The sequence below is a fragment of the Athene noctua genome, chromosome 1, assembly GCF_965140245.1.
Source record: "Athene noctua chromosome 1, bAthNoc1.hap1.1, whole genome shotgun sequence".
NCBI lineage: Eukaryota > Metazoa > Chordata > Aves > Strigiformes > Strigidae > Athene > Athene noctua.
Genome location: NC_134037.1, coordinates 200,164,661 through 200,191,794, shown reverse-complemented (window position 1 = coordinate 200,191,794; position 27,134 = coordinate 200,164,661). Strand labels below are relative to the sequence as shown.

Genomic DNA, 27,134 nt, shown 5'->3' with positions numbered 1-27,134 from the left:
AGGCCTAATACTGAGAAGGTAAATTCAGGCCTAATACTGAGAAGGTAAATTCAGGCCTAATACTGAGAAGGTAAATTCAGGCCTAATACTGAGAAGGTAAATTCAGGCCTAATACTGAGAAGGTAAATTCAGGCCTAATACTGAGAAGGTAAATTCAGGCCTAATACTGAGAAGGTAAATTCAGGCCTAATACTGAGAAGGTAAATTCAGGCCTAATACTGAGAAGGTAAATTCAGGCCTAATACTGAGAAGGTAAATTCAGGCCTAATACTGAGAAGGTAAATTCAGGCCTAATACTGAGAAGGTAAATTCAGGCCTAATACTGAGAAGGTAAATTCAGGCCTAATACTGAGAAGGTAAATTCAGGCCTAATACTGAGAAGGTAAATTCAGGCCTAATACTGAGAAGGTAAATTCAGGCCTAATACTGAGAAGGTAAATTCAGGCCTAATACTGAGAAGGTAAATTCAGGCCTAATACTGAGAAGGTAAATTCAGGCCTAATACTGAGAAGGTAAATTCAGGCCTAATACTGAGAAGGTAAATTCAGGCCTAATACTGAGAAGGTAAATTCAGGCCTAATACTGAGAAGGTAAATTCAGGCCTAATACTGAGAAGGTAAATTCAGGCCTAATACTGAGAAGGTAAATTCAGGCCTAATACTGAGAAGGTAAATTCAGGCCTAATACTGAGAAGGTAAATTCAGGCCTAATACTGAGAAGGTAAATTCAGGCCTAATACTGAGAAGGTAAATTCAGGCCTAATACTGAGAAGGTAAATTCAGGCCTAATACTGAGAAGGTAAATTCAGGCCTAATACTGAGAAGGTAAATTCAGGCCTAATACTGAGAAGGTAAATTCAGGCCTAATACTGAGAAGGTAAATTCAGGCCTAATACTGAGAAGGTAAATTCAGGCCTAATACTGAGAAGGTAAATTCAGGCCTAATACTGAGAAGGTAAATTCAGGCCTAATACTGAGAAGGTAAATTCAGGCCTAATACTGAGAAGGTAAATTCAGGCCTAATACTGAGAAGGTAAATTCAGGCCTAATACTGAGAAGGTAAATTCAGGCCTAATACTGAGAAGGTAAATTCAGGCCTAATACTGAGAAGGTAAATTCAGGCCTAATACTGAGAAGGTAAATTCAGGCCTAATACTGAGAAGGTAAATTCAGGCCTAATACTGAGAAGGTAAATTCAGGCCTAATACTGAGAAGGTAAATTCAGGCCTAATACTGAGAAGGTAAATTCAGGCCTAATACTGAGAAGGTAAATTCAGGCCTAATACTGAGAAGGTAAATTCAGGCCTAATACTGAGAAGGTAAATTCAGGCCTAATACTGAGAAGGTAACCCAGGAACAACTATTTACTCTTTTTCGTAACACATAAAATGAGGATATCACATCAAAACATCATGTTTAGTTTAAATACTTTCCTGCACAGTGAATAACTGGCAAGAAGTGTTACACGACATTGCAGAGGTCAAAAGTTTAATGAATGGAGTTCAGAAAAGCATGAGGTGAAGTTTATGGAGAATTGCTTCCACGCAATTCTGTATAACCTCTGATCTGTTTTCCCCCAGCAAAAGAAATTCTTTAACCAAAGATCTGATAAGCAGGAAAAAAAAAGAGAAAAAAAAAAAGAAAAAAGAATAGGTATGCCCTTGTTTAGGTGTGTCAGGTAAGATCAAGGGAGGCCAGGATATATAGGGGAGGGAAGAGGTCAGTGCTTTTATACTTTTTCCTCCAGTCTCACGTTCAAAGTTGTGTTTTCAGTTGCAGTGCAACTGAGCCTTTAAAAGTCTCCAATTTTTCAGTAGAAGTCTGTGCTGTGACCTACTTTGTTTTCATCCGAACCCTGATTATACTGCGGTCTGGAAGCTACAATGGAACATATATCCTCCCCCGTTCCCCCACTTCAGATGTCTAAACCATAAAATCCAGCCTCCAGAATCATTTGCTACAGCAACCAAGTACTAGAACAATACTATTACTTGTTTTATGGAATTTTTATGCTAATCTAATCTTGCATAGCATAATATAAAACCATGACACTGTTACACTCCAACTACAAACTGGCTACTTCTACAACTAATATACTGCTAAAAAGGGGAAAGAAACAGTAAGAAGAATTTACCTTTCATAAGGAATTAATTATGTCAGAGGAATTAAGGATAGACTCTCTCACTCACCCACACAGCACAATCTACACGCAGAAAAAATGCGTAATTTATTTTTATAGAGCACTTCCAGCACTTAAGGGCTGGAACAACCCTAGATGTGGAGAAAAAAAAAAAAGAAAAAAAAACAAAAAATCCCAACAAAATTACAAGAGTCATTTAAACTAGTATCTTATCTGTCCCCAAGTTGTCAGGCAAAAATAGTATCAGACATTACAGTGAAAAACTTAATGCATGAAAACAGCCACCCCCTTCTTACAGCAGTTACTTCTTTCTCTGGACCCATCTGGTCCCAATCCAGCCATGTACCTTTTTACACAATTAGCTAAATTAAACAGTAAACTCTGAATCCAAAATCAAACAAATCCACCCTTTCCAAAAATAAAAGCTAACAGGGAAGAGTTCCAGAACTATAATTTGCAATCAAAAGAATTGCAAGAACCACCAAATCAACTACAAAGACACAACATTAGGGAAATTTCTTAACACCAAGCGACGAAAACTAATTTCCATTTTTCATTTCATCTTTATATTTTGTTTTATTTACAGCAATTCAACAACCCTGTGGCCATATCACTACCTGCAACAGCATTAGTTTTTCAGAGGCTCTTCCAGCAAGTATATAAAACCCTGCTGGAGACGAAATCACCCAGGAGCAGTGCCGCCACCAAGCGTTTTCAAAGTCCTGTGATGGTTGTCATAAAAAAAAAAATCTAAGAATTCTGAGTCAAATGGACCTCAGTACCATAAAGTTACTAAGAAACCCAAGGGGAAAAAGAAGGGAAAAGTAAACCTTGCAAGAGGCCAGCCTGATAAAAAAGCAAGACTAGATTTAAAGTGTGCCGAGGCTAGAACTTAAGGCCTAGGCTATGGGAAGGCAGCAGCCCACATGAATGCTTTCTCTGGGTGGGACCACAGCCTGAGTGAGCATCCCCTTCCTTTCCCGGCTTTGGGATCCACTGACCACAGCAGCACTAGCCACTGCCCAAATCTCCTTGGAGGTCTCCTTCTGCCTGCCATCCCTGAGGGTAGTATCCAAAGTAGCATGTGAAGTAACTGTTGATGTTTACGAGAACAAATTATTTCCTCCAGATTTGAATGTTCCTTCCCTACCACCTCTTCAAAGGCTTCCACCACAACTTCTTCAGTATCAGAACTTCCCCCACACACCTCTCCTTCAAGAAATCCTCTACCTGAAGAACGAGTTTTAAATCTCTCAGTGTTGGGCACGTACAAGAATGCAAAACAGACTGTTACTTTAGGTCTTGAGGGAATAAAACACCACAAATACTAAAGAGCTAAAAAAGTCTTCCAGAAAGTACTGAAAAAAGTACTGTCATTAGGCTGATACCAAGTCTGAACATGGTCCTAAATTCTGAGTTCCTAAAGTAAATATGTAGTGTGGAAAAGTACAAAGGTGAACAATAGAAGCACTCTAATATTGCATTAAAAATGAACAAAGGTGCAAAATTGTCCAGAAAGTTCTCAATCCATATACCAGGTATCTTCCAAGGATTTTAAAACTGATTAAAAATCAATTTAAGAAGGATTATAATCTGAATGGTAGAGGGAAATTAACACAAACAGAAGGTATCACCTCGGTTTTGCCTTTCAAATTCTCTCTCCTTTATAAGAGAGTCTGAACTTGAGTGTACGTGAAGAGAGACAGGAACTGTGCCCTAAGGAAACAGCCAAAACAGGAAAGAAAAGAGAAAGTATGACACCCATGACAGCACAGAAATCAGTATTAGAAAGAAATGAGAGCTGAAGATTCAGCTGCAGTGGATGAAGGTTCAAAGGGTGACCCTGATGCTCCTGAGATACCTCGGCAGGAGCATCCACATGATCACAAGAGTAGACAAAGCAGCTCCTTTTTAAGGAACAGTATTTCATTCTATTTGAAGACAAAGCAGTAAAGCTGTGACCCTTTCAAGGGCATTAGGGGAAACAATTTTGCTAGGAACTGAGATTCCTGTTTGTGCACGTATACCAAGATATATACTGACTATCAAAGAACAAACAATAAAGGTCCCTGAAGGTTTAGGAAAATTCCCCTGCCCACATGTGAGTCAGACTGCAAAGTTTTGACACTGATGAAGTCAGAATTCTTCATTACCTTGTTCAAGATTGGCATTTATTTCTTCTAGATGGCTTTATCACATTTCCCTTGAAGTAAGGAGCTTTATTAAGAACCAGACTATGCTTGTGGTTACTTGGGGATAAAAACAAAGCTCTCCATCCCAAAGGATTAACATGGAGGACAGAAGTAGGAATTAGTGGAAACAAACGAGTCAGGGGCACTGGAGAACTCAATTTTTACATATCCCAAAGCAGTCTGAATACATGATTTTTCAATCCATTAGAAAAATGCCACCATCTGTTTTTTCTCCAAGACAAAATTCCCCGTAGAATAAAAGTCTCTGGGAGGGGGGAAAAAAACCCCAACCCAAACACAAAAAAACCCTCCAATCACCAAAACAATTACAATTGAGCAACTAGAAAATTCATTTAAGCTCCACCTTCACCTAGTATTATACATTCACAATGTTATATTATAGAATACACTTGTGTATATTGAAGTTTCAAAACGCAACAGACCCCCAGCTCTACTAAAAATCAAGATGACATACATTTTGTTTATACTCATTACTTAGATATGAATCAACATTTAGGGCATAAACTGTGCCCTATTTTGGGAGCTTCTATTTAAGTTATTAAAATTAGGTATGGATGTCTTGGCCAAAGCAGAACATAATATAAACATAGGAAAGTACTGATCTTAATACCCAAAGGGCTTCACTTTCATGTTTTAAAGTAGAAAGAACTACACATGGAAGAAGAAAATAACAGCCACATGGGTTAAGGGAACAATGAAAAAAGGAAAATTCAATACAGCTCTCCAAAGAAACACCAGTAGTCAGTCAAGAAAGCAGGCTCAATGTAATATATGACTGGGACAAGCTTCTAAATGCAACTTACTCTCAATGGCTGAGTCAAGTAACTTTATCTCATAATAAAAGAAGATTTAAAATTGAAAAGAGACCATCTCTTTCCTTAAATCTATGTATTTTTGACTTAATGAACAAATACTTTTGAGTTCTGAAGGAGTCTGAAATTCCCAAGACCGTGCAAACATCCCCACTCTACAAATATTCATCAGTTTGGACTTGCAAAGTTCCTTCTGCAAAACTGCAGTTCAGTGTGAAGAAGAAAACCATGTGAACAGGAGCAATTATTCACTTTCACTTAGGCAAGGTGAGAAATCACAACCAAACTGAGCCCTGTCCTTCAGTGAGCTTTAATTATCATACTAGAAATATCACATCCCCACTAACAAATGTTTCACTTGGACACAAAAATTCATGGCTTGAAAGACTAGAACTTAACCACTTCATAATCATTACCTACGAATTACGTAAATCCCCTCACATCTGGTCTTAGAAAATGGGGGTTATTCAAAAACACTTTTACAATAAATTGAAACAATTAACACAACTTCAGCCTGTAAAGCATTTTCCCTTTCACTCCCATTTAAATCATAAAAATAATAAAAGTACTATCATGTTGCATGCATGGCTCCTCCTTCTCACTCACACACACACATTCCATACCAGATATTATTCACAAGCTGATGTCCAAAAGTATCAAGATCCAAGCCTGACAGCATTTAGGTATTTATACTACTTTTTAAATACAGATAAAGGAAATACACTGCACAAACTCTTCTCTTCCTCCCCTAGAGGCTGGGATTCAGGAAGGCAAACGTACTCAGGACGTTCGTTTCAAGTGCTACAAATATCTTCCCATAACAAAAGATCATAATATCAAACAAATGCAAGTCCCAGATTCAAATGAATCAATGATGTATTTGAACTGTCTGCCACAGGTGAGAAAGCCTTATGAACCACGAGCAGTGAAGCAGAAGATGCCTTCCAATACATTTAACTCAATAACATTTGAATAAAAGGCAGATCTTCAAGAGTTCAGTGTGCCGTTATACAAGAGGAATGTACCATTATTTTCCTGATCTGAAGTGGCATTACATTATATCACTATAATCTAGCGCCTATTGAATTCACATACAGAAATCTTATAAAAACTACTGGCAGATTATAGACTAGAATTCTGCCAAATATTAAAATATTTCATTTAAAAGATCTGATTTTGTCTGAACAGCCTGATATCCAACTAGTTATCCAACTGGAAGCACAGAAAGTTTTTGATGAAACAGGAAATGCCTTGGCACTATAATCCCAAATTTATGAGCTATAGTACCACAGTATGGCTTTTATCCTGAGAGATTAAGCTGTACCCTTCTGTGTAAATAAAAATATTAAAGAAAGATTTTTTTTTTTTTTTTTAGAAGTCTACTAAACTACCATTAGTGATCCAGCAGTGTCTGGGATAAAACATAACCCAAAATATATGTAAACTGTGTTATTAGAAAACTTGAAATTTTGGTAGGAATCAAAAATGAGGAAAAATACACAGCAATTAATAACTGAAAGACCATTTGAAAGGACTAATTCTTAAACAGAATTTTTAAAGAGAGGATAAATCTTATCTTTTATATTTGGAGGATAACCACTTATCTCCTGCAAACTTATGCAGGAATATTTATCAGATATTAATATATTCTACATGGAATAAAACGAGAAGATACAATAGTATTCATGAAAAACTGAATGATTAGCATTATCAAGCATCAAGGCCTATTACTGGGGATTTTTCTTCCAATGTAACGTGCAAAGGAAAAAATAAAACTCATCCTTTATTTCCATTCCTTCACATAACAAAACCAACATCCTTTTGGGCATTTAAATTAGCTGTTAACATTCTGCGAAGAGACAAGGACTACCCCCTGAAAGGCTAGTCTGAACACCAGCAACTACCAATAGCCTTAAGATTAAAAAGCAGCTCACTGTTACTTCCCCTGCTTTAGTTAAGGGCACTAAAAATATAAACCATGTATTTCTACTCACTACTACGTTTCACAAAAACAAACAAAAAAACCCCAAACAAACAAAAACACCCCCACCACACACGTGGAAACAGATATGGAAACCAGGACAAAGATGGAAAAAAAATGAGTACATTTTTAAGGAGCATAAAGACAAATTGCAGAGGAAAAAAAAAACAAAACAAAACAAAACAAAACAAAACCTAAAAACTGTATCCTGTATGAAGTTTTGCTCTTTTTGCTTGTTCTAATACAAAGGCAGCATGTTAATTCAATTTTTTGACTTGTAATCACCACCAGTATGGCTGGGAAAGGAATCAATTCAGAATCTTTACAAACAACAAGAATCACTAGAAGGCATCTGAAATAAAGAAAAAGGGAGCGTTTACTTACTGGAAATGGAAATTCCACTACACTTGATACATAAGAATAGTAATATATTTAATGAAAAAAACTAAATCCAAGGGGTTTTTAGCCTACTTCTTCCTCCTCCCCTTCAAATATAATAAGTAAACTAAAAATAACTGCTATACCATATAAGGTTTGCAGGACATGTTTCAGCAGGGACCAACAAATATTAAGTAGATAAAAGATTCTGCCCTAAAATTCTAGCCACTTCACCTACCTCCTGAAAGATAAGCCTTCCCTTAAAAGGATTAATAACTTTGCTAATAGTAATGCTTTCTATGTTTCTTTACGGATTCAAGCTTATTCCTAGTTTACAGCCTTTTCAAAATGAGTCACCTTAAAAGCCAGCTAAAATAAACAAGAGCAGCAGCTATTATTAATTTGCTTCTCCTTTTACGTTTTCATCAGTAAATAGCACTCAATTCTATTTTGACTGTGTTTCCTTTTTTTCTTTTTTGCTATATACACCCAGAATGATTATAGCACAACCCATTCAAGACAGCCATGACCAACTGGGAGAACAACCCCCTTCATGCCCCCATCCTTTCTGAAACAGCTTTCCCTCCTCAGACTTGAACTATACCAATAGGTCAAGCAGCTTCAACAGACCCTTTAATCGCCATTAAAACACCAATTCAATTAGCATTCCACAAGTGATAATCTGGCACAATTCACATAAAACAATTCTTCCAAAGAAATCCACTTAAATGGGCCTTTTATTGTGAGGACAAACAGCATGCTGAGAAGTTATGCAAGAATAATGTCAGTGTGGTGTACTGTGCATCACATGTCAAATGCAGTAAGACATGGTTAATGATCTACAGGGTCATCCAAGCTTTATCCGAAGAAGATGACTTGTTGCAATATATTTTTCTTCAGCAAAAGGGCACACACAAAAAATCTGTTTAATAAAAGTGTCGAAACAGAAAATAATGGGAATATTTGCTATATGGTTAGTTTTATTTCATATCCTCCAACAAGGTTAGCTTTCTAGACATGTGCTGGTAGAAGCTCCAAAATAAATATCTAGTCACAACATTTTTTCCGATGTGCTGAAGAAATGATTCATGAGCCATACAGCCTTAACTCACAGCACACCTTTTAAAGAAACCACAACTGAAACACAGGTAAAAATCTGCTGTGGTTTTTTGACAGTTAACAGTGTGATAGTTTATTGACAAATGTGCTTGTAAGTAAAACCTTCACTTTCTAAAGGCAGCTAAACTAAAAACAGATGCCTAGCAGTTTATGCTGGTGTTGATCAATCTGTTGTTACATCCCGCAGAGCATGCCGAGTCACAGAGGTATCCAAAAAAGCAGATTATTGCAGATGAAACCCTCTCACCCACATCTTAACTATAATAAATATCCCTCAGTCATCTTGTCAAATCCTGTATTACCCGATCATGAACTAGTTTAAATATTCCCAGGAACTTTTTTAATCCAGCCCTGAAGAGCAGTTTGTCAGTTTCCATTCCCTAACTGGCAGCAAAGGCTTCCATTACTGGTTCCCAAAAACAGACCCATCAGACACACTCAGGGAGAAAAAGATCCTCAAGTTAACATGGGAGAGAAGAAAGAGAACAAAAGAAAAAAAAAAAATCATAGAGCAAGGCCAGAGATCAAGTGTAATCCTCATTTGAGTCTGATCTCCTGCATAATAAAAATGATACAATTTCACTCGGCCATCACTTTCTGACTGAGGAATTTGTTTAATATAAAACAGCCAAAGAAAGAAAGAGAAGTTAATACCCCACAAATTATTTTGCTATATTTCAGCTTTCAGATTCTGAATTTTGATATACTTTTACCTTCAGAAAGTACTCTCTTCAAAAAACAAACAAAAAAACCTAATCCCCAAACCCACCACATTCCACAAACCCCAGAAAAACTCCACACTCCTCCCTAAAAAGTATTCCTGTATGACTCAACCTCCTTGTTAGATCAGAGAAATCAACTTTTTTTCATATTCAGGCTCTTTGCCTCTGGCAGATTCCTCTAAATCATTAACCATACCTGTAACTCTTCTCTCCAATCTTTCCATATTATTCTAAAACCAAGACTGTAAAAGAGTCTTACTGAAGCTATGAGGTTACTTAAACTCTTCACTACTTTCATCCCTCCCTACACTTGGTACACTTCTCAGAATAGCTCATAGGCTCTGGGACACCATGAGGTACCAAGAGCTCAGTCTGTCATCTGCTACCAACTCAACAGACCTTGCAAAGTATATATTGCTGCTCAGATTAATCTAGTTTAACCTGTTACCAGCACTCCATATCATTAGTCTCTCTTCTCTTTATTTGCAGCCTTACCCATTTGTTTAGTCAGCATATCTGTAGCTGCAATCATCTTTTTATAAAGAGACTTCTACACTGAGTGTCTTTGGACTAAAGGCTTAGTCATGGTATCTATAACCAGCGGTATCTTCACCAGATAAAGGAGCTGCACAACTCCTGTATAAAGGAGAAGATACAGAGAAGATCCCCATTATTCACAAGATTTATCCCATGAACTCGTTTCAGCTTTTCTGGCACAAAAGGTTAGCTGGAATCTGTTACATTGCATAAATACAAAGCTATTTTTCTTGCTAGTAAGAATAAACTTACCATTCTAATAATGAAATCAAGCGTGAGCTCCTAAACTCACAAGAACTTGAATTTCAAAATCAAATTTCCCATAGAAACACCAGTTTTATTCCAACAATATGCTTTCTATGCAAAGTTTTAAATTTAATCCTATTATGCCTAGTAACACAAAGCATTACATAGAAAAAAGTTCCTAATCACACTACCTAACATGTTTTTTTGCAAACAAAAACTTTGGCTAGACCTGGAAAAAAAAAAAAAAAAGCAAACAAAAACCTATTTGCACCTACAGATCCCATTGACACCTCTACAGTCCTGAATAACTTTTTCATTTAGCTAGATAAGACTTTGCAAACCACCCATTTTTTTTTAGTTCTCTTGATGTACTGTGTTTATTTTTAAGATAAGGAAATAACCCCAGAAGCTTCAAGCAGTTCACATATTTTCAGTTGACTGAAAGGGTAGTGCCTTGTTAAAGATGAACAGAATTGACCTTCGCGCCTACAGTCCAGCAAGAGTATCTTGAGTGCATCTGTAACACAAACTGAAAAAAATTACACTGGTATTTATCTATTTCCTTCTGAAACCTCACAGCTGTGTAGGAAGATGTTTTATCTAAACTGAACTGAAGTCTGGCAAAAGAAATGAGGACAAGCCAGATGTAGGGGACATTATCATCCTGTCTATGAGCAAATGCCTCATCAAAACTCCAGCTGAAATCTAGCATCAACACCATCTCTACTGAAAACAAAACATGGCAGGGTGCTTGAGAGTTAAATTTATGAAGTTCCTGTACGCCTGTACTGAGAGCGGGCATACAAGGGTAAATTTAGAAATTTAAATCTGAGTAAGTAAAATGTAAGCATCAATGTAAAATTCTTCTGAAGCTTTGTATTTAAAAGACAATTTTAAACTGCTACTTAAAAAGAAGTGGTTATTTGGCAGATGACCTTCTTAAGGAAAGATATGATTGGAAGCAAACCATGAGGGAAAAAAAAAAAAACAAAAACAAAACCAACCCACCCTTTGGACTTGGAAGAGTTCTGCAGGAAGCAACAGCACTAAACACTTAACTGCGGCAGCAGATCCTAACAGTCTAATACTGCTCAGCAGCAGGTAACAAAGAGGCCAGTTACAGGACAGGGCAGTAAAACAAGGTCGCCTGCTTGAGGCACTTGCTTCTGGATTGTGCAAGAAGCCTTTCGGTTATAACGCCCACTGAAATGCCAATCCATCTCCTCCAAGAGAGATCTCAAAGAATTAAGTGCCTCCTACAGAAAAGCAATTCATTTTCCACAGGATGAGTTATAAAAGCAGCTGGTTTTTCTTTCCAGTGCCTGAAAACTGATACTTTTTCCTTAAATTTAGACTTCCTTTCCACAAGGGAACAGGGACTGCAGAAGAGCCCACTCCTCTACGCAATTGCTAAACGAAGACTGTTACCAGGTCCTTACCTTCAGAGTCACTCAGAAAGGAGCCCATATTCCCTGCCCAAGTTTGCTCTTCAAACTGAGCAGCAGCTCCTTGACTCAGGCAGGAATGCATGGCTGGGTGTATTTTAGCACAGTTCAACAACAAGCAGCGCAGGGCCGGGGGGGTCACTCCACACATACTGGATGTTTTATATTGCTCAATAAGGAACTGGCAAGTTTAACTTGGCTTCCAATTCACCCAAGCAAACATTGATACAGGTGTGTGATTTTAAAAACTAAATCCAGAGGTGGATAGGGTTAATTGAGATTGCTCTCCTAAATGTATCTCAATAAGTACTCTGAAATGCTACTACTCCTCAGGCATTCCTGCCAGGTCTCAGCAAAGTTAGCATGTCAGCATCTGCCTGCTCCCTCACAGAAAAGAAATGCTTCCTGTTTTTCTTATTTTTTTTATTCCTGTTTTGTTTACTTAAGTTTTTCAACTTCTGCATCAGATAAATTGCTTTTGCCTTAGATATCTCTTTACAACGTTTTTTTTTTTTTAAAAAAAAAAAAATCAAAATTCCCCATAAGATTTTTTGCAGAAGAGTAACTACATGCATACCAAGTCCATCAATACAATATACCATACCATTTTTTGAGTGAGGAAATACCATTAACTTAATAAACATCTTAATTAAGGACAGTGACATTTTAGAGAAGAAAAATAGTTTTCACTGTTACTAATTGCAGTTCCTCTTTGGATTAAGTTTTGTATCCAAACATAAATAAAATTAAATGGTCTAATCTATCAGAAACATTCTTTTTCCATATTACCACTTTAACCCCAAACACACCATATGTATTTCTGCCTCCTGGCTGTGAAGTCTTCAGATCCCTTCTTCCCAAGTATATGAAACCAAATCACCAACGTGCAGCTATAAACTATTTTGTGCATACCCACCTAAAGAGAGTCATACAACAACACACTAAGTTAGCTTTCTCTTTCACAGACCCACAAGAGAGCTTTGCTTACAAGAATGTTAGCTATAGCAGGACCGATTTTCCATCAGCCCCACTTCAACGACACTTCTTTCCATCCTGTCGTCAGTATTTTGGAAACATTACCAGAGCCCAGCGCTGCCCCTTGCACAGTGCTCCTCTTCAAGGCCATCCCAGGACACTGGCCAGGGGGTTTCAAGACACTGCAAAAAGTTCAGTGTTCAGACATTTTCAGGCATCTATAGGATGCTTTCACCATAGCACTAGGGCACCAGAAGCAACAGCTTTTTAGCCTTCAGTAATCAGCCTGGAAGACTTTGAGGACAAACCTGGTCATATATCTGGGAATGCACCTTCCCACCCTTCCCCACAGCCAGAAACCATCCTCTTCTCCCCACAGCAGCACATGGCTTTGTTCAGTACAGGCACTGGGGCCCTACAATATAGAGAGATGGTCCAAAGAATATTAGCCATGATTTCTTTTGCAGATAAAATTATTTACTAACCCCTTATGTAGACAGTACCTCAAGCACTATTTCTATAAGTCTTTTATTCTACTAGTACCTTTCTAGGTTGATTAGGAGTAGATGACAGGAAGAAGAGGACTAGAAATACTTTCCTAGCTTCTACAAATCAGGAGTTAGTGAAAGAAAGCAGTTGAATACTGGTAGTCATCACTGTTCACCGCTGGAAAGAAAAGTGTCTACAGATCACAACATTCATGTTCTGAAAAACAGAGACTAGGTTTCACAAAAAAGAATTTAAGAGCTGGCAGGTTGTCTTGTCAGAAGTGAGCTTCTATGTCACATATTTCAAAAATGAGAAATTATTATTGCACGCTTAATAAATAACAGAGTTGTCTGAAACACCTTAGGAAGCTATGGTTATCAGATCAATAGCAGGCACCCCAGATGGTCTGCACCAGCAGATAAGTATCTCTTATTTAAGGTCAAACTATCTCTGGTGACATGAAACTCAGCTGTAGCAGATAAATATATGCTATCTCCTGTTTTGTAATACCGAGTGATTCTTAAACCAGTCTTCACTAGAAATTTGAAAAATATTTAAACCTTGCTAAATAGGGGTAGAAGGCCATGGGTTCTTGCAAACTAGAAAAAATATAGTGTATTTTTCATTCAAAGAGAAACTCACATTAGTAACATGGGATACAAACGTAGGCCTACTCAATAGACAGATACTTCTTTGATTTGTTTCAATGTCAGTTCATTTATAGGCAGGTTCTCAAATAAGAACACATGCAACTCATTCACGCATAATTTACCCTTGAGAAAATTACAGCTGCTTCTACTCCTTACCAACCACCACTAGTTTCTATCTAGCTGAAGCCATGTTCACTGAGTGCTTCTGGATAGTTGCGATTTGTCAAAAGCAGAAGGAAGTTCTGGTGATCCAGTGGGCTGTCTTCAGCAAATACCCAAAAGGGGAGAACCATGCTAGACATACAGCTGCTGCTGGGCTTTTACAGGAATGTACTTAAACTTGTTGACCTCATTCAGATAATTTTATCACAGGATAGGCTGGCTTGTGCTTTCAGAACTTGGTCTGGCTAAGATGAATGAACACATGGCTTTTATGTTTCAAGCACCACTTCTCCCTTTTAATTCCGTCTTCTCTGTCTACACTCTTAAAAGCATATTCAGTATTCACTGTTTAGAGGCAATAATTTCAGGATTAAAGAAATTAAAACCACGAAACAGGCATGGTGAAAAATCAATCTCATCAATGTTCGCCAACCTGGCACAAAGAGAATACCACTAAAAAGCATGAACAACTCAGTTCTGAACTTTCTATACAGAATAAGCTACAAAGAGCAATGTTACCACTCTCCAGTGCCTACCCATTCAACCCACATGCCATAAGGGGAAGGTACTTACCAAAAGGAACTGCCTACAAATTTGCATGCATTACATCCTTTTCTGTCATAATTAAGGCAATGAGGCAGCATCTTTACGTCACAAAATGCTCTACTCTGCCACTCAAAAATAGGATAGACACCAACTATTCCACTTCCACTGGGCTTCCAAGGCTTGAAATAAAAAAAGAAGTTGAGCAGGACAGTGTGGAAAGGGCATACAATGCTCAAATAGGAAAAGAAATAAGGAAAACAATACAAATGCGATACATTTAGCTATTTGCTGTGAGAGGGAAAGCTCATGTCCTAAAGACAGTCTTACAGGAATGTGTGTTCCTCCTCATAAAAATAAGAAGTAATAGTACTGTCAGGGGTTGGAGGACCTGAGTGGCTTAAGACATTTTCAGTTTCACAAAATTAGACATTTACTTTTTAAATAAGCCACAGCATGTATCAGGACAGGAGGAAATTGCTCTTAGTATGCCAGTGGGTTTTTTTAAAAACACATAAGTTTCACTGACAGCAACCTGCAAGATTTGAATATCCCTTTTATGAAGCTTGGAAGATAACAACTTAACTACACAGGGCTTTGTTGTTGTTGTTTTTGTAACTACAAACTGCTACAGATTCTGTCATTTCTCCCTTTTCCAAATGAATCAAAATCTTTGGGTTTTTTGAGAGCAATGACAACCAGAGAATGGAAACAAATAAATAATAAACAAACACCCTTTAAAATGTAACCGAGAGCCTTATTTCTAACTTCAACAATTAAGGGAGCAGCAACGGATTTGTACGTCCAGATCACAGACCCCATTATGAAGAACAGAAACTGAACTTTTGAGAACTTTCACAACATAAGACATTAAACTGCATGAAGATTCAGTCCCATCACTGAAGTAACCTGCACAACCAGAAAGAGAAGTCAGTCAGCCCAAACCCCTTGGGGAAAGGGAAGCAGAGAGCAGCAGCTCAACTGAAGGTCATTGCAACCAGGGCACATCACCACACATGTATGTTTTTATACTGATGTCATTAAGTGGGTTGGGAACATGAGCTTAAGCAGGAATCAGAGTTGGTTGACTCCATGTAGAGAAATTATTACCCAGCCAATGACCAGCATTTAGACATTTGGTTTAAAGTCTATTTCAATCTACCTAACTTTTGCTTCATATTCTTCATGAGCTGTACTACACTTTAATTTCTCCTGCCCTACCTCTCAAACTGTTTCTTTGGGGTTTCTAGTTAACATGGTCTTACAGGAAGAACATTTTCTTGAAGGTCTAAGCCATCCTTCGTTTCACAGGTAATGATATAATTAAGACAAAAATAAAATCTTAAATATTTAAATATCTATGGTTGAGTATGTTACATGACTAAAAATTCCTAAGTAGTCATCAGTTGTAGAATGCGAAACAAAAATGTCCTGCTATTTCAGCTGTACTAAAGACCATTATTTTTAAACTAAGTATATAAGAGCAGTTGGACAGCTGGACAACATCTTTTCTCTGTATTTTGTAGGAATTTCCTGAAGTACAAAAACAGTGGTTAGGAACATTAAATCATGTAACAGATTAAAGAAGAAATGTCAGTGGATCAACAGGAGAGGCTGAGGAAACAGGGTAAAGTATCTACATCAGATGCTTAATCATTATTGAACAAAATTATGCCAATCTTCAATTCATTAACTGCAGACCAGAAAAAAAGAAAGGAAGTATTCTTTGTAGCTGAGAATATGATGAGTTGTTTTCATGACAGAAAAAAAAAAAAAAAATTATGAACAGACAGAACAGAAAGGACCTGAAAGCACAGAAGCTTTAACTCATAAGACGACGTTAGTCTGTTTGACTACTGAAAATTTTAAGCGTCTCTTCTCCTGAACATGAAGTTTCCACCATGCTACAAACTAGACTGAAATGTATTTTTTCACCAGTGGAATTGGTGAAAAGGCAATAGCTCAAATACACATTCTCCTTTTTGCTTTATCTATAAAACACCAATAAATTCAAGCTCACACGGGTCTTTAGATTGCCAGCAGACTTCTTCCATGAATGGATCCTTGGCAGCCCATGTAAAGCCCACTTCAATTCTAGTCTGCTTCCTAAGAGATACACAGGTATATCAGACGACTCACAAACAGATCTGATGGTCTATCTCCCATTACAAACAATATTAAGAAGTCCTCTTCTAGATTTGTTTTTTTCGATGCTCAGGTAGGTTAGTAGGATTAGGAAATCTTGTATGCTTAGTGAGTTGGTTGTCCTAAAGGATGTTATCCTGGATCTCCTGTGGTGAAGGATGGCAAACTACTTGTGTTGGTAATTCATTCAAATTAAGAGAAAAAAAAACTCATTTCCTTTGACCAACTCTGCTCTCAGCAGTACCGCTTACACAAGCTAAGTTTAATCACCAAGTTCAAATCTCATTTCCTAGGCATATCTGCAGGTGCTGCATTATGAAGTTAATATGACAGGCACAGGAAAAGGAATTTATTACAAGTTTGATGCCTTCTGATCGAATCCCAGGATGTTCTACTCAGTGTTCACCTGGAAGAAAGCAAATCATTCAGACTTGTGAGAGAAAATTATTCCTTCTGTTCTATCATTTTTATCGACTCCAAACGTACCCACCACAGACTCAACATCTTTCTCGACAGAGACCCAAACAAAAGTTACTTGTCTGGATATTTTGCAATAGTAGTACAATGTGACTCAGATGACGAATTACTAAGTGTACCTTCAGTTCAGGCAGTGAAACGATGCCATAGGAAAAATAGCTTGGAAGCTCACATGACCAGTGGCTTCAACATGAGATAGTAATTGTAGTGAAGCAAACAACTGATCTGTGATACGTGATTGCACTGTGAAGTAAAGACACTTAAACTAGCCTAAGTATCAGGAGCAGCTCAGCCAAGGCACTCTGTACCTGGCTATGAGTCTCCCTGCCTTTGACGTTTTGCACACCATAGTGTATATAGAGGTGTGAGACGAAACAAGAGAAGTACTTGCCATACATGAGCGCTCAAAGTAATTGTAAAACCATTCAGCTAACAGCTAGTTACCTGCTCTGTACTTGTATTTTAAGCACTCACTGTCACCTTTCTTCTGAAGGAAAGAGTAACAGTTCCTTGCGCAGTCAATAGAAAAAGACATCACAGCCTAAGCTCAGGCAACTAAACATTCAATACTAATTTTAAGTAGCTATTTGTTTTTCATTACTGAAAGTGCCTGGTACCCCAGAAATAACCAGATTGAGTCAACGTGAGTTACTTTGTACACATTCATCTCTATGTTACAACTAATGAAGCTTTTTGCTGTTCTGAGCAACACTATTTACTCAGAAAGAGAACTGCTGCAGAAAAAAGTATCCCATCCCAAGACCTGTGTTTTTCCCCTCATGCTCAAACTGTTATGTGGCCATTTCTTAGACACCTCAGGCATACATTTCAAAAAATATTAAAAGTCAAGCTAAAGAGTGCAACAAGGCATTAATAACTTGCTTTCTTGCACAGAACACCTATTTACACCTTTGTACATACCCTACTAGGAGACCAGCTTTACTGAAGCAAATAATGCAGTTTTTGAACACCCTTCTGAAATTTTCTACAATTTCTTCCACCTGCTCCCGATTGACCAGGAATATGAATTTCCATATGTCTGCAATTTTTGTCAGCAGCTTTGCCGCTCCATTTACACTGTTTGACTAACCATTTCTCTTGTTCATGCCTCTCTCTCTCATTTTCAGTATTGTCACAAAGCAGACAGTCATGACTTAAACTAACCTTTCAGCTGTCAAGTCAGTTTTGACAGATATGTGGGAAATACACCTCTTCCTTCGGTATACAGGGAACAAAGGATGCAATGCCAAAAGCACAAACTCTTGAATAAGAAGATTCTCAGTATCACTCCAAACTGGGATCTGGGGCTTTAAAACATGGGTTTGAGACAGACATATTCAATCAGTTCAATGACTCATACAAATTCATTGGTATCAACCAAAGCTGTGAAGCATAATTTTCACAGAAAAAACATGAACACAGGGCATGCACCAAAGACTAGACAAACATATACTCTAGTTTTCCCTTCCACTGTCCACTCATGCACCTGAAAACAGTCAATATTGCCCCCCTTTTATAATATGACTCTAAAACTCAGACCTCACTTCAGGCTAAAATTAGAAAGCAAAGACAACCTCTTTTGTTATAGAAGCTGAGGTGCTACTGAGGACTCCAAACTTGCTAATGTTCATCAAGTGGCAATGCCATGCCATGACACTGGACAGTTTTAGCCAGGCACAGACCTCAGGTCACTGATACTATTCAGAGAGAGTCTCACTGAACTGTCAATTAGTTCTCCACTTAGGCTAGAACAGTGCAGTCACTTTGAATGCTATTATTAAATACCACATGCAAAGTGCGGACTTAACACGGGGACTAGGATACAGAAGTTACCACAGAGGTTCATACATGGCATTTATCCTGGCCTGCACTGAGTACTCACAACAAAGTGACTTACCCTCCCCATTAGCTTGTCTCCCCAAGAGTTTGTACTGAAATTACACATTACATTATAAACAAAATTCCTCCTTCAACAAAGTGAGTTAGCCTTAGCTGAACAAACAAAGTGTGTTGCTTTTGTCTCCGGCTTCTTTTTGATGTGTATTTTCCACAATTCCCTCTGACAAGGTACTTCCCTATTTTTACAAAACATATTTGCATAAAAAAGCACTTTCTTTCAGCAGCAGTGAATTTGCTACATTTTACTTTACTTGTGTATTGCTGTACTTTTAAGTTGTGGGACACAGAAAATAGAATTTCCTCCAGACAATTCATTATTTCTTCATATTTCTAATCACTTCCCAAGTTATTCTGCTCTTTTCAGGAAACATTCATCACAGAAAAACAGTAATTTGGTGCACTGTTTCTCAACAAAACCACGTTTCCAGGGATGGTCTAAAGCTAAACCTTTCTTCCTGCCTCTGAACCTGCTTCAGGGGCTTTAGATACAGAGCTCGCCAACAGTGAACTCTTTTCAGGGATTTTCCCCATGTACACAAGAGATTTTTCTCAGCAGCTAGCCATACTGTCCCTTTGAACCTCCACTCTTATAATTTCCTTTTCAAGATGTAGGTACTATAACCATACAGAGTAATCCCAGGGAAACCACACTATTTGTGTATGAGGTGCTGGTCCTTAGTTGTCATAGTTGTACATGCAACAGTTATGAACAATTAATACGCAGAGGCCAAAGTGATATTGTACAGGATCATTTTTCCAAAGGCAAAAAGCAAAAATATCAAAGCCCCTTGGTGGCAAGTGGTCCCTGAGCCATGACTCACTGGCAACAAATTTGAGGCATTTTATTCTCCAGCATTTTCTTCTCATACCTTGTTGTTCCCTTGAGAACAGGTACACAGCAGCCTTCATCACTAAATGACCCCTGACGCCCAACACTTTTTGAGGTGACATCCCCTAAACCCTTCCAACAAGCAACTTCCTCAATTAAAGATACCTCATCACACATGCAGCAACACCCAACCCCAACTGCTGCTCTGTCACCATTTCATCGGGTTCAGAAAGGCTTTCCCACATGCCTCATCATGCTCTTTAGCTTTGACTAACCTACCTAACCATCTTACCCATAGCTTCTTTTCTCCTGTTGTAATCCTCTACTTCCAAAACTCAAAACCAGCAGAATATCAGAGTAGCCACTATCAGTCTTTGATTGTGAGGAAAACACACCACTTAATCCTACTCTTTCTTTGTTCTGTTTCAGTATGATGGAGGACCATGCTTCCTCCCCACCTACAGCAGATTTGTATGTTGTTCATCACACAGGGGAATGTTTGGCTCCGTGGCAGCAGGGAGACAGCCTACCTGGGCTGATCTCATATTCCAGGGACAAAATCACACCTCATCCCAGGTTTCCCCAGAGAACTTTGCTGCATCACCCTCTTTCCAGGAAAAGAACATGTGCAGAAGAAAGTGTACATCAACGCAGATAAATTCTTTTAAAAAAACCCTCAAAGCCTAACTGAGGAAGGAACCTAACACTTCTTACCAGCTTAACACTCTCACCCAGCCCTAGAAGGCACAGCACTACTGCCAATGAAACACTGGCTATCAGGAACCGAAAACTGGGAGGAATTGACACATGCTCACCAGCACGATCCATCAGACATCAGCAAACCAGTCACAAGACATGTAAGCATTGGTTGGTCACACAGATAGGCTGCGGTTGACGCAAGCCACAGAAAAGCTTTTTCCAGGCTGTGTTTATCTCCTTTGACCTTGCTAGCTCCAACAAGTAAAAATTCACCAAAAAAATCTGCAGGTGCAAAAATAAAGGGGTGGAAGATGTAAAAATATTAACTGATAGCTGAATATTCACAGAAGAAAAGAGTCAAATCAGTTCTCATATGCAGACAGCTAGCTCAAGATGAGAGGAAGGAAAAGAAGGGAAATTTGCTTTCCCAGTTAAGCTTTATGTTTTCCAATTATTGAATGACTATTCCTTGTAAGTTCGCTTCATGATTCTGTAATTGTATTTTAAGAAAGGGGCTGGGTTTTGAACTTCATGAAATACTTGTCATTAACTTTCCAGTTGGCTGCTCTAACACTAAGCCAGCAATACAGCAGACATGACCGCTAACAATTAAGAAACCTTGCTGCTGGGGGCACCAGTTGAACAAATGTCATCTTAAACTGAAATCTGACATACAAACAAGTTTTTCCTTTTGAAATATCAAGGCATCAGAAAATATGCCTGAACACCCAAAAGACTCCCACAACATTGTTAGCTACAGCCACCACACATTAGTATTCCAGGTTTAAAGGTGAAGCAGAACCAAGACCCTCAGAACTTCAGGATGTGTTTGCACTGCCCAAGATAAAAAGCTAGCTTAGAGCTGCATGCCTTCAACACCCAGCAGGAAGTTTTGGTTTACCCCACAGCTGCTGTCAGCACTGCTTAGAATACACACACACACACATATATATATAAATATAACTTGACCTCCTGAGTCTTCAACCCCCAATCCTTTCATGTGAGAAAGCTCTTCTGGCTGATGCTGTTGCTTACCTTCTTTGGTTCAGAAAAAATACTACTTCAAACATAATACTATGAAGGTCTCAAAGCATATACACTCAAATCCTTTAGAGACTAGGCCTCTATCCAGCAGACTAGACTTTTAAAACATGCTAGAAGTTTACAGTTTCTCCTTTTTTTGGTATAGTTTATGCACTTTTTAAAATTCCTTCAAATTAACTGACCAAAACAGAAAACAAGCAAATATAGTTTGTAGCATCAGAATATAAAGAGTAAATAAATCATTCTCTGCACCAAGAGTACAACAGCAGCCATGCTGGGTCAGACACAAGACCATCTATCCAAGCCTCTGACAATGGAGAAACAGTCAGAAGCAGGTGGCTAGGAAGAAAAAAGATCATTAAAATATGGCAAGCATATGATACTTCTTCCAAGTATTCTTCCATCTGTGGCTTATTTGTTTCCTTGAAAATGCAATTTCCAAATAACTTCTCTGATAATCATCAGATTGAAAAACTGGAAATGTTGAATTTGCTGTGAGCATTTACAGAAAAAACAATCAAGTCTGACAACTTCTGCACACCCATTTTACAAGACTTGTGGATAAGAATATGAAAGATTTAGACTAGATTAAGCAGTTTATTTTTCCAAGTTAAAGAGTGGTGTGAATGTACAGCCAAGAGAAGAGTCCTTCCTAGAATAAATGACATGTACTTCAGACCTAACTTGGTAGAACAGGTCGTGTGCACTTCTGTGATTTACTGAGTGATAACAACATAGAAAAACACATTTTAAGTGCTTTGGCAAGCAAATTTAATTCTTCCTGGAAAATGTGACATTTTTCTGAATAACAGAGTGATAAGTAATGCAAAGTCAACAGAGTGATGAGTAAACATGACATATATTTTAAATAATTCAGAAGACTAGCAATTAAACTGATGTAGTACTAATATCCATGCATATCTAACCATGGAAATAACAGTCCCCAAAATAATGCTGATAAGCAGTAACAAAAATAAACATACATTCACATACTAAATGTAACATGAACCAAGAAATTTTTTTTAAAAAAAGCATTGCAATTAACCTTGTAGAATTGTGTATTTTACTAGAGTACTAAACTAGTGCAGTAACAACAGTCAAGCATCACCTCATCTTCCTAGGCCAGATCTCCCATATTTCTACACTGTACATTGTGTAAAGTACTATTGGGATATTAAGACAGACATCTTGAGTTGGCACTCAGTATTTAGGCAGGTAAAATGGGTGCAAACTTTGAACCATACTTTTGTCATACTGTTGTGCTTAGGAATTTTTAATCTCCTGGATGATCTTTTCTGTCTGGATTCCCCTATATATATTTGATGACCCTGTAACTGCTTCACAAGAATTGAGTAGTAAGCAATGTCACGTTAATAAACAGAAAAAGAGCTAAATTTTAAACTCCTCCTTACTACAAAAATTCCAAGCTTACTTGGTACCCACCTGGTACAGATAAGATAGTGACACCATAGAGAGATAAGAGCCACAGACCCAGGACTGCAGACGTGTTGTGGCCAGCAAAAGCATAAAGTCCACACAAAAGAAAAATAACTTAAGAAAAAAAAAAGTAACACAGGCTTTTGATTCCCTTATTGACTTAACATGAGAGTTGCAGTGTCCACAAGGTTCCTTCCTTCTTTACCAGGACAGAAGAAAGCATATGTCCCCTGTGAGCCACTACTTCTTAGAAGATTAATGAGAATTGTTAATAAACCAGAGCCCACAGGCCCCAACGCAGCCTAGCCCGGTCTTGGCAGCTTCCTTCATTCTGCAGGAGTGCAAGACAACAGGGAGACGGTGCAAGAATCCATAACTGCCTCTGAAATGCAAGAGTGGGGACACTGGGCTCGACATTTATTCCAACAACAGAGAAGAATAAGGAAGATGTGTTATGCCACCCTCAACACAATACAACACCACTTTTCAACTGCCACTCTGCAAACAGAGCTTCAGCAATCCTGCTACAGAAGTCCCGCCGAGGCTGGGGAAGCAGCTGGAGCTTCTACTACAGTGCCACACAGGCATTGGCCCTGCTCCAGGGTGCAGAGGGAACTCCAGCCCCTGGGAAGGCAATGAGCTCTGACCTGGTATCACCTGCCTGGGTGCTTCACCTGGCATATGGAGAACCACCTCTGTGGCTTTCCAGATTCCACATAAAGCTGGAACACAAATTCACAACTAACAGTGAATGAAATACTGCACTAAGTGTAAGTGACTGAAAATAGGGCTTTAAAACCATATGACAAAGCCCGGGAGGGACTTATTTTATATTATGATTAAAAAAAAAAAAAAAGCAGAAGAGAGTAAGGGAAATTACCAATGAGCAATCTCACCAAGATAATTCTGTCGAAATAAAGCCCACTGCTAGTCACCCATGTGGGTCTGGCTTACTAGAAAAAAGTAGCAGTTGCCCGCAAGAGACTCCCCACAGTAAAACATGTCATCCAAAATTGAAGTAAGATTTTTTAACAGCTATTGCAAAGGACATAAAAAGAATATTTAAAACAGACATACTGCTAGTGAGCTTTCATGATAGTAATAGATTAAGAAATGCAAGAAGCAAAAGCTCTTAAACATCTCCTCCCCCTCTCCAAAAAGTGTTTCTGCCATAACTTCTTGACAGTTTCATTCCCTCCTTCCTCCTTCTCAGTTCTTCATGCAGGAAAAGCCATTTTGGACTAGATTGTGACATGAAGTGACACAGCAAATGAACTTCCCTCTCAAACATCACCCGGAGGAAACTGGAATATTGCACGATGTCGCAGCTCCCCAAGTTTCACAAGAATATATCATCTGCATCCTTCATATTGCCATTAACGAATTTTAACAAAATTCGGCTAAACGTGAAAACAAGAAAAATACTGAACAAGCCATTTCTCCCACGAGCAACTTAACAGGCAAGAACATTCATAGATCTCCTTTTTCAGGGCAGTCTGGCCCTCCACATGACAGAACAAAGCTTCCTGACCTAACAACCAACAGCAAGATATTCATATGACCAAGACCACAAACCACGTCTCCAGTCCATGCCCTCCCACCTCCTCTGCCCCAGGACGTCAAACCGCAACCCGCGCTCCCTCCTGCATCCCGGAGATGGTGCCTGCCGCAACGCAGCGGGCCACACAGCCCCGTGCTGCTATCCCAGACAGAAACTGCCCGCAGCCCGTGTTCTCTGAGCATTAAATCCTTACGTGGAGGTTCTTACTGCTGCGGTGAAAGAGCAAGTCACGTCTGGAGGGCGCGTGAGCTGCGTGCGTTTGAAAGTCTGAGTCTGACACCAGCTGATACCAGTTGGACATGTAAAAGCACGTAGCGAGAAGTGACGAACGTAAGTTGTAACCTCACTAACTCCTGCCTGGGTTTGCAGGCAGTAGCCATCTACTCAGGCAAAAGAAAGCAAACGGGCATCTTCTCTGTACATCCACGTTTTGCAAAGCGGGTCTAAAAGCGCAAGAGATCGGCAGCGATAAGGCCCCTTCTGGCCCGTCAAAACCGTGATCCTTTTTAGACTTTGCCCTGCCGCCAAACCATTTGTTTTAGGCGACTGACTTTACAGTAGCACCGAAATAAGGCGCTAAGCACCGGGCACCCAGAGATTTCCCGGTCCCGACGCCCGCCCCGGCGCCGGGGCAGAGCGGGGCTCACCTCTCCGTCTGCGCTTCTCGGGAAGGCGAAGCTGCTCCCAGGCAGGTCACCCGCCCGCAGCCTCTCCCACCAGCAGCCTTTACGTTAGGGCCGAGCCAAAATTCGGGGAAAGCAAAACTTATGCACAGCGACCGAACCGCGGAGGGTGTCGGCGGGCAGTCCCCGCCCGAGGTGGCGGAGCTGCAAGCGCCGCTCTCACCAGAGCCGGCGGAGAGGGGCAGCCCGACGGCAAACGCCCCGTAAGTTTCTGGGAGGCCCTTTACCCGCCGGGAGCCCGCGGGGGCTGGACCCCCCCCCGCTCCTCCGAGCCGCCCTGCACCGCGCCGGGGGTCTCACCCGCCGTGTCCCAGATGGAGATGTTGTAGGGCCCCCACTGCTTGAGGTAGAAGGCACCGCCGACGGTGCTGACCGTCTCCTGGAAGCGCCTCTCCATGTAGCGGTGCAGCAGGGAGGTCTTGCCCACGTTCATGTCCCCCAGCAGCACCACCTTCCCGTCCGGCTTCTTCATCGCGGCTCGGCCCGGCCCGTCCTGCCGCCGGCCGGCGGCTGCCTCCCGCCCGCCGCGGCGGAGCCCCGGAAGCGGCGGGCCGAAGGCCGCCTCCGCCAGCAGAGCAAACTTCGGGGGCTCCGCCGGAGCCGCCGCGATCCGGCCCCAGCTCCGGCTCCTCCTACCCCCGGCCCGGCCCCGCTCCCGCCCCCACCGGCACCAGGGGGAGGGGACGCGGGCGCGGAGGCGGCCGGAGCTCCGCGGACCCCACCGCGGGCGGCCGCCTCAGCCCTGCCCCGGGGGAGCGCGGTGGCGCGTTCCGGCCGCCCCGGTACCCCCCACCCCCCCGGGCAGGGTGGCTGCCGCCGGGAAGCCGCCTCCCGGGGAGCGGGGGAGCGGGGGCCGGGTCGGGGCCCGGCCACGCCGAGCCTCGGGGGGATCTGGTGCGCCCCAGGCTGCCAAAGCCTCTGCAGCGCTCCCGGAGCCCCCGCGGAAAGGCCGCCTCCCCCGCTGCCCTCCGCGGGCGGGAGCGCAGAGGCAGAGAGTTGCTCCGAAATGAGGATCTCCCGCGGAGCTATGACACTTGCCGGACAAACACGTTTGCCTTGGTGAGAGGTGGGTTTTCCGTAGGAATCAGGGATTATTTTCCAAGTCGCAGGTCTACCCACTTTCACAGCCAGTTGCCCAGCTGCTGTAATTCAGCTGAATTCCTGTTCAGGTGACAGAATTGCAGTCATTTAAATTACCCAGGGTCTAGCCTATCGTTTTTGCATCAAATCTCTTTGTGCCAAACAAATCCGGAAAAATATTTTAAACATGTTACAAATTTTGGGCAAGGAAAGGGATCATAGAATAGAATCACAGAATGGTTTGTATTGGAAGGGACCTTAAAGACCATCTCGTTCCAACCCTCCTGCCATGGGCAGGGGCACCTTCCACTAGACCAGGTTGCTCCAAGCCCTGTCCAACCTGGCCTGGAACACTGCCAGGGAGGGGGCAGCCACAGCTTCTCTGGGAAACCTGTGCCAGTGCCTCACCACCCTCATAGTAAAGAATTTCTTACTTATATCTACTCTAAATCTACTCCTTTTCAGTTTAAAACTGCTGCCTCTCATCCTATCAACTACACTCCCTCCCCATCTTTCCTGGAGGCACCCTTTAAGTACCAGAAGGATGTACACTGGATGTGTAGACCAAGTGGATGAGAAACAACTGTTACTGTTTTTAGGAGAACTTAATGGTTATTAATTCCATTCAGATAGCAGCACTTTCCATAATAAATGAACACACATCCTCATTTTTGCACGTCTCATGTTGAAACTGTTAGAAGTTCTTTAGCCAGTCTAGGTTTTGCATTTATGAGATGCTTTGATTTTTGCTTACATGCTAAGAAGGAATAGCTGTGTAGCAGTATTTATTTTTTAAGCCATGCCCAGTTAATTTTGCTTATTCTACTTTTACAGCCCAGATTTGTGGTTTTGCAGCCATACCCAACGAT

At 40.3% G+C, this 27,134-nt stretch overlaps 1 protein-coding gene across 2 annotated transcripts in view; it reads right to left on the bottom strand.

Moving 5' to 3' along the window:
- The window catches only part of RAB20 (RAB20, member RAS oncogene family), a 34,327-nt gene extending 8,534 nt beyond the window's left edge, over window positions 1-25,793 (bottom strand). For both annotated transcript variants that reach the window (XR_012633935.1, XM_074910400.1), the window contains exon 1: window positions 25,486-25,793. Coding sequence is in view for 1 of the 2 variants with exons in the window: in XM_074910400.1 (XP_074766501.1) it covers window positions 25,486-25,657 (172 nt within the window). In the remaining variant the exon portion in view is untranslated. The remainder of the gene's footprint in view (window positions 1-25,485) is intronic.
- Between the last annotated feature and the right edge of the window lie 1,341 nt (window positions 25,794-27,134).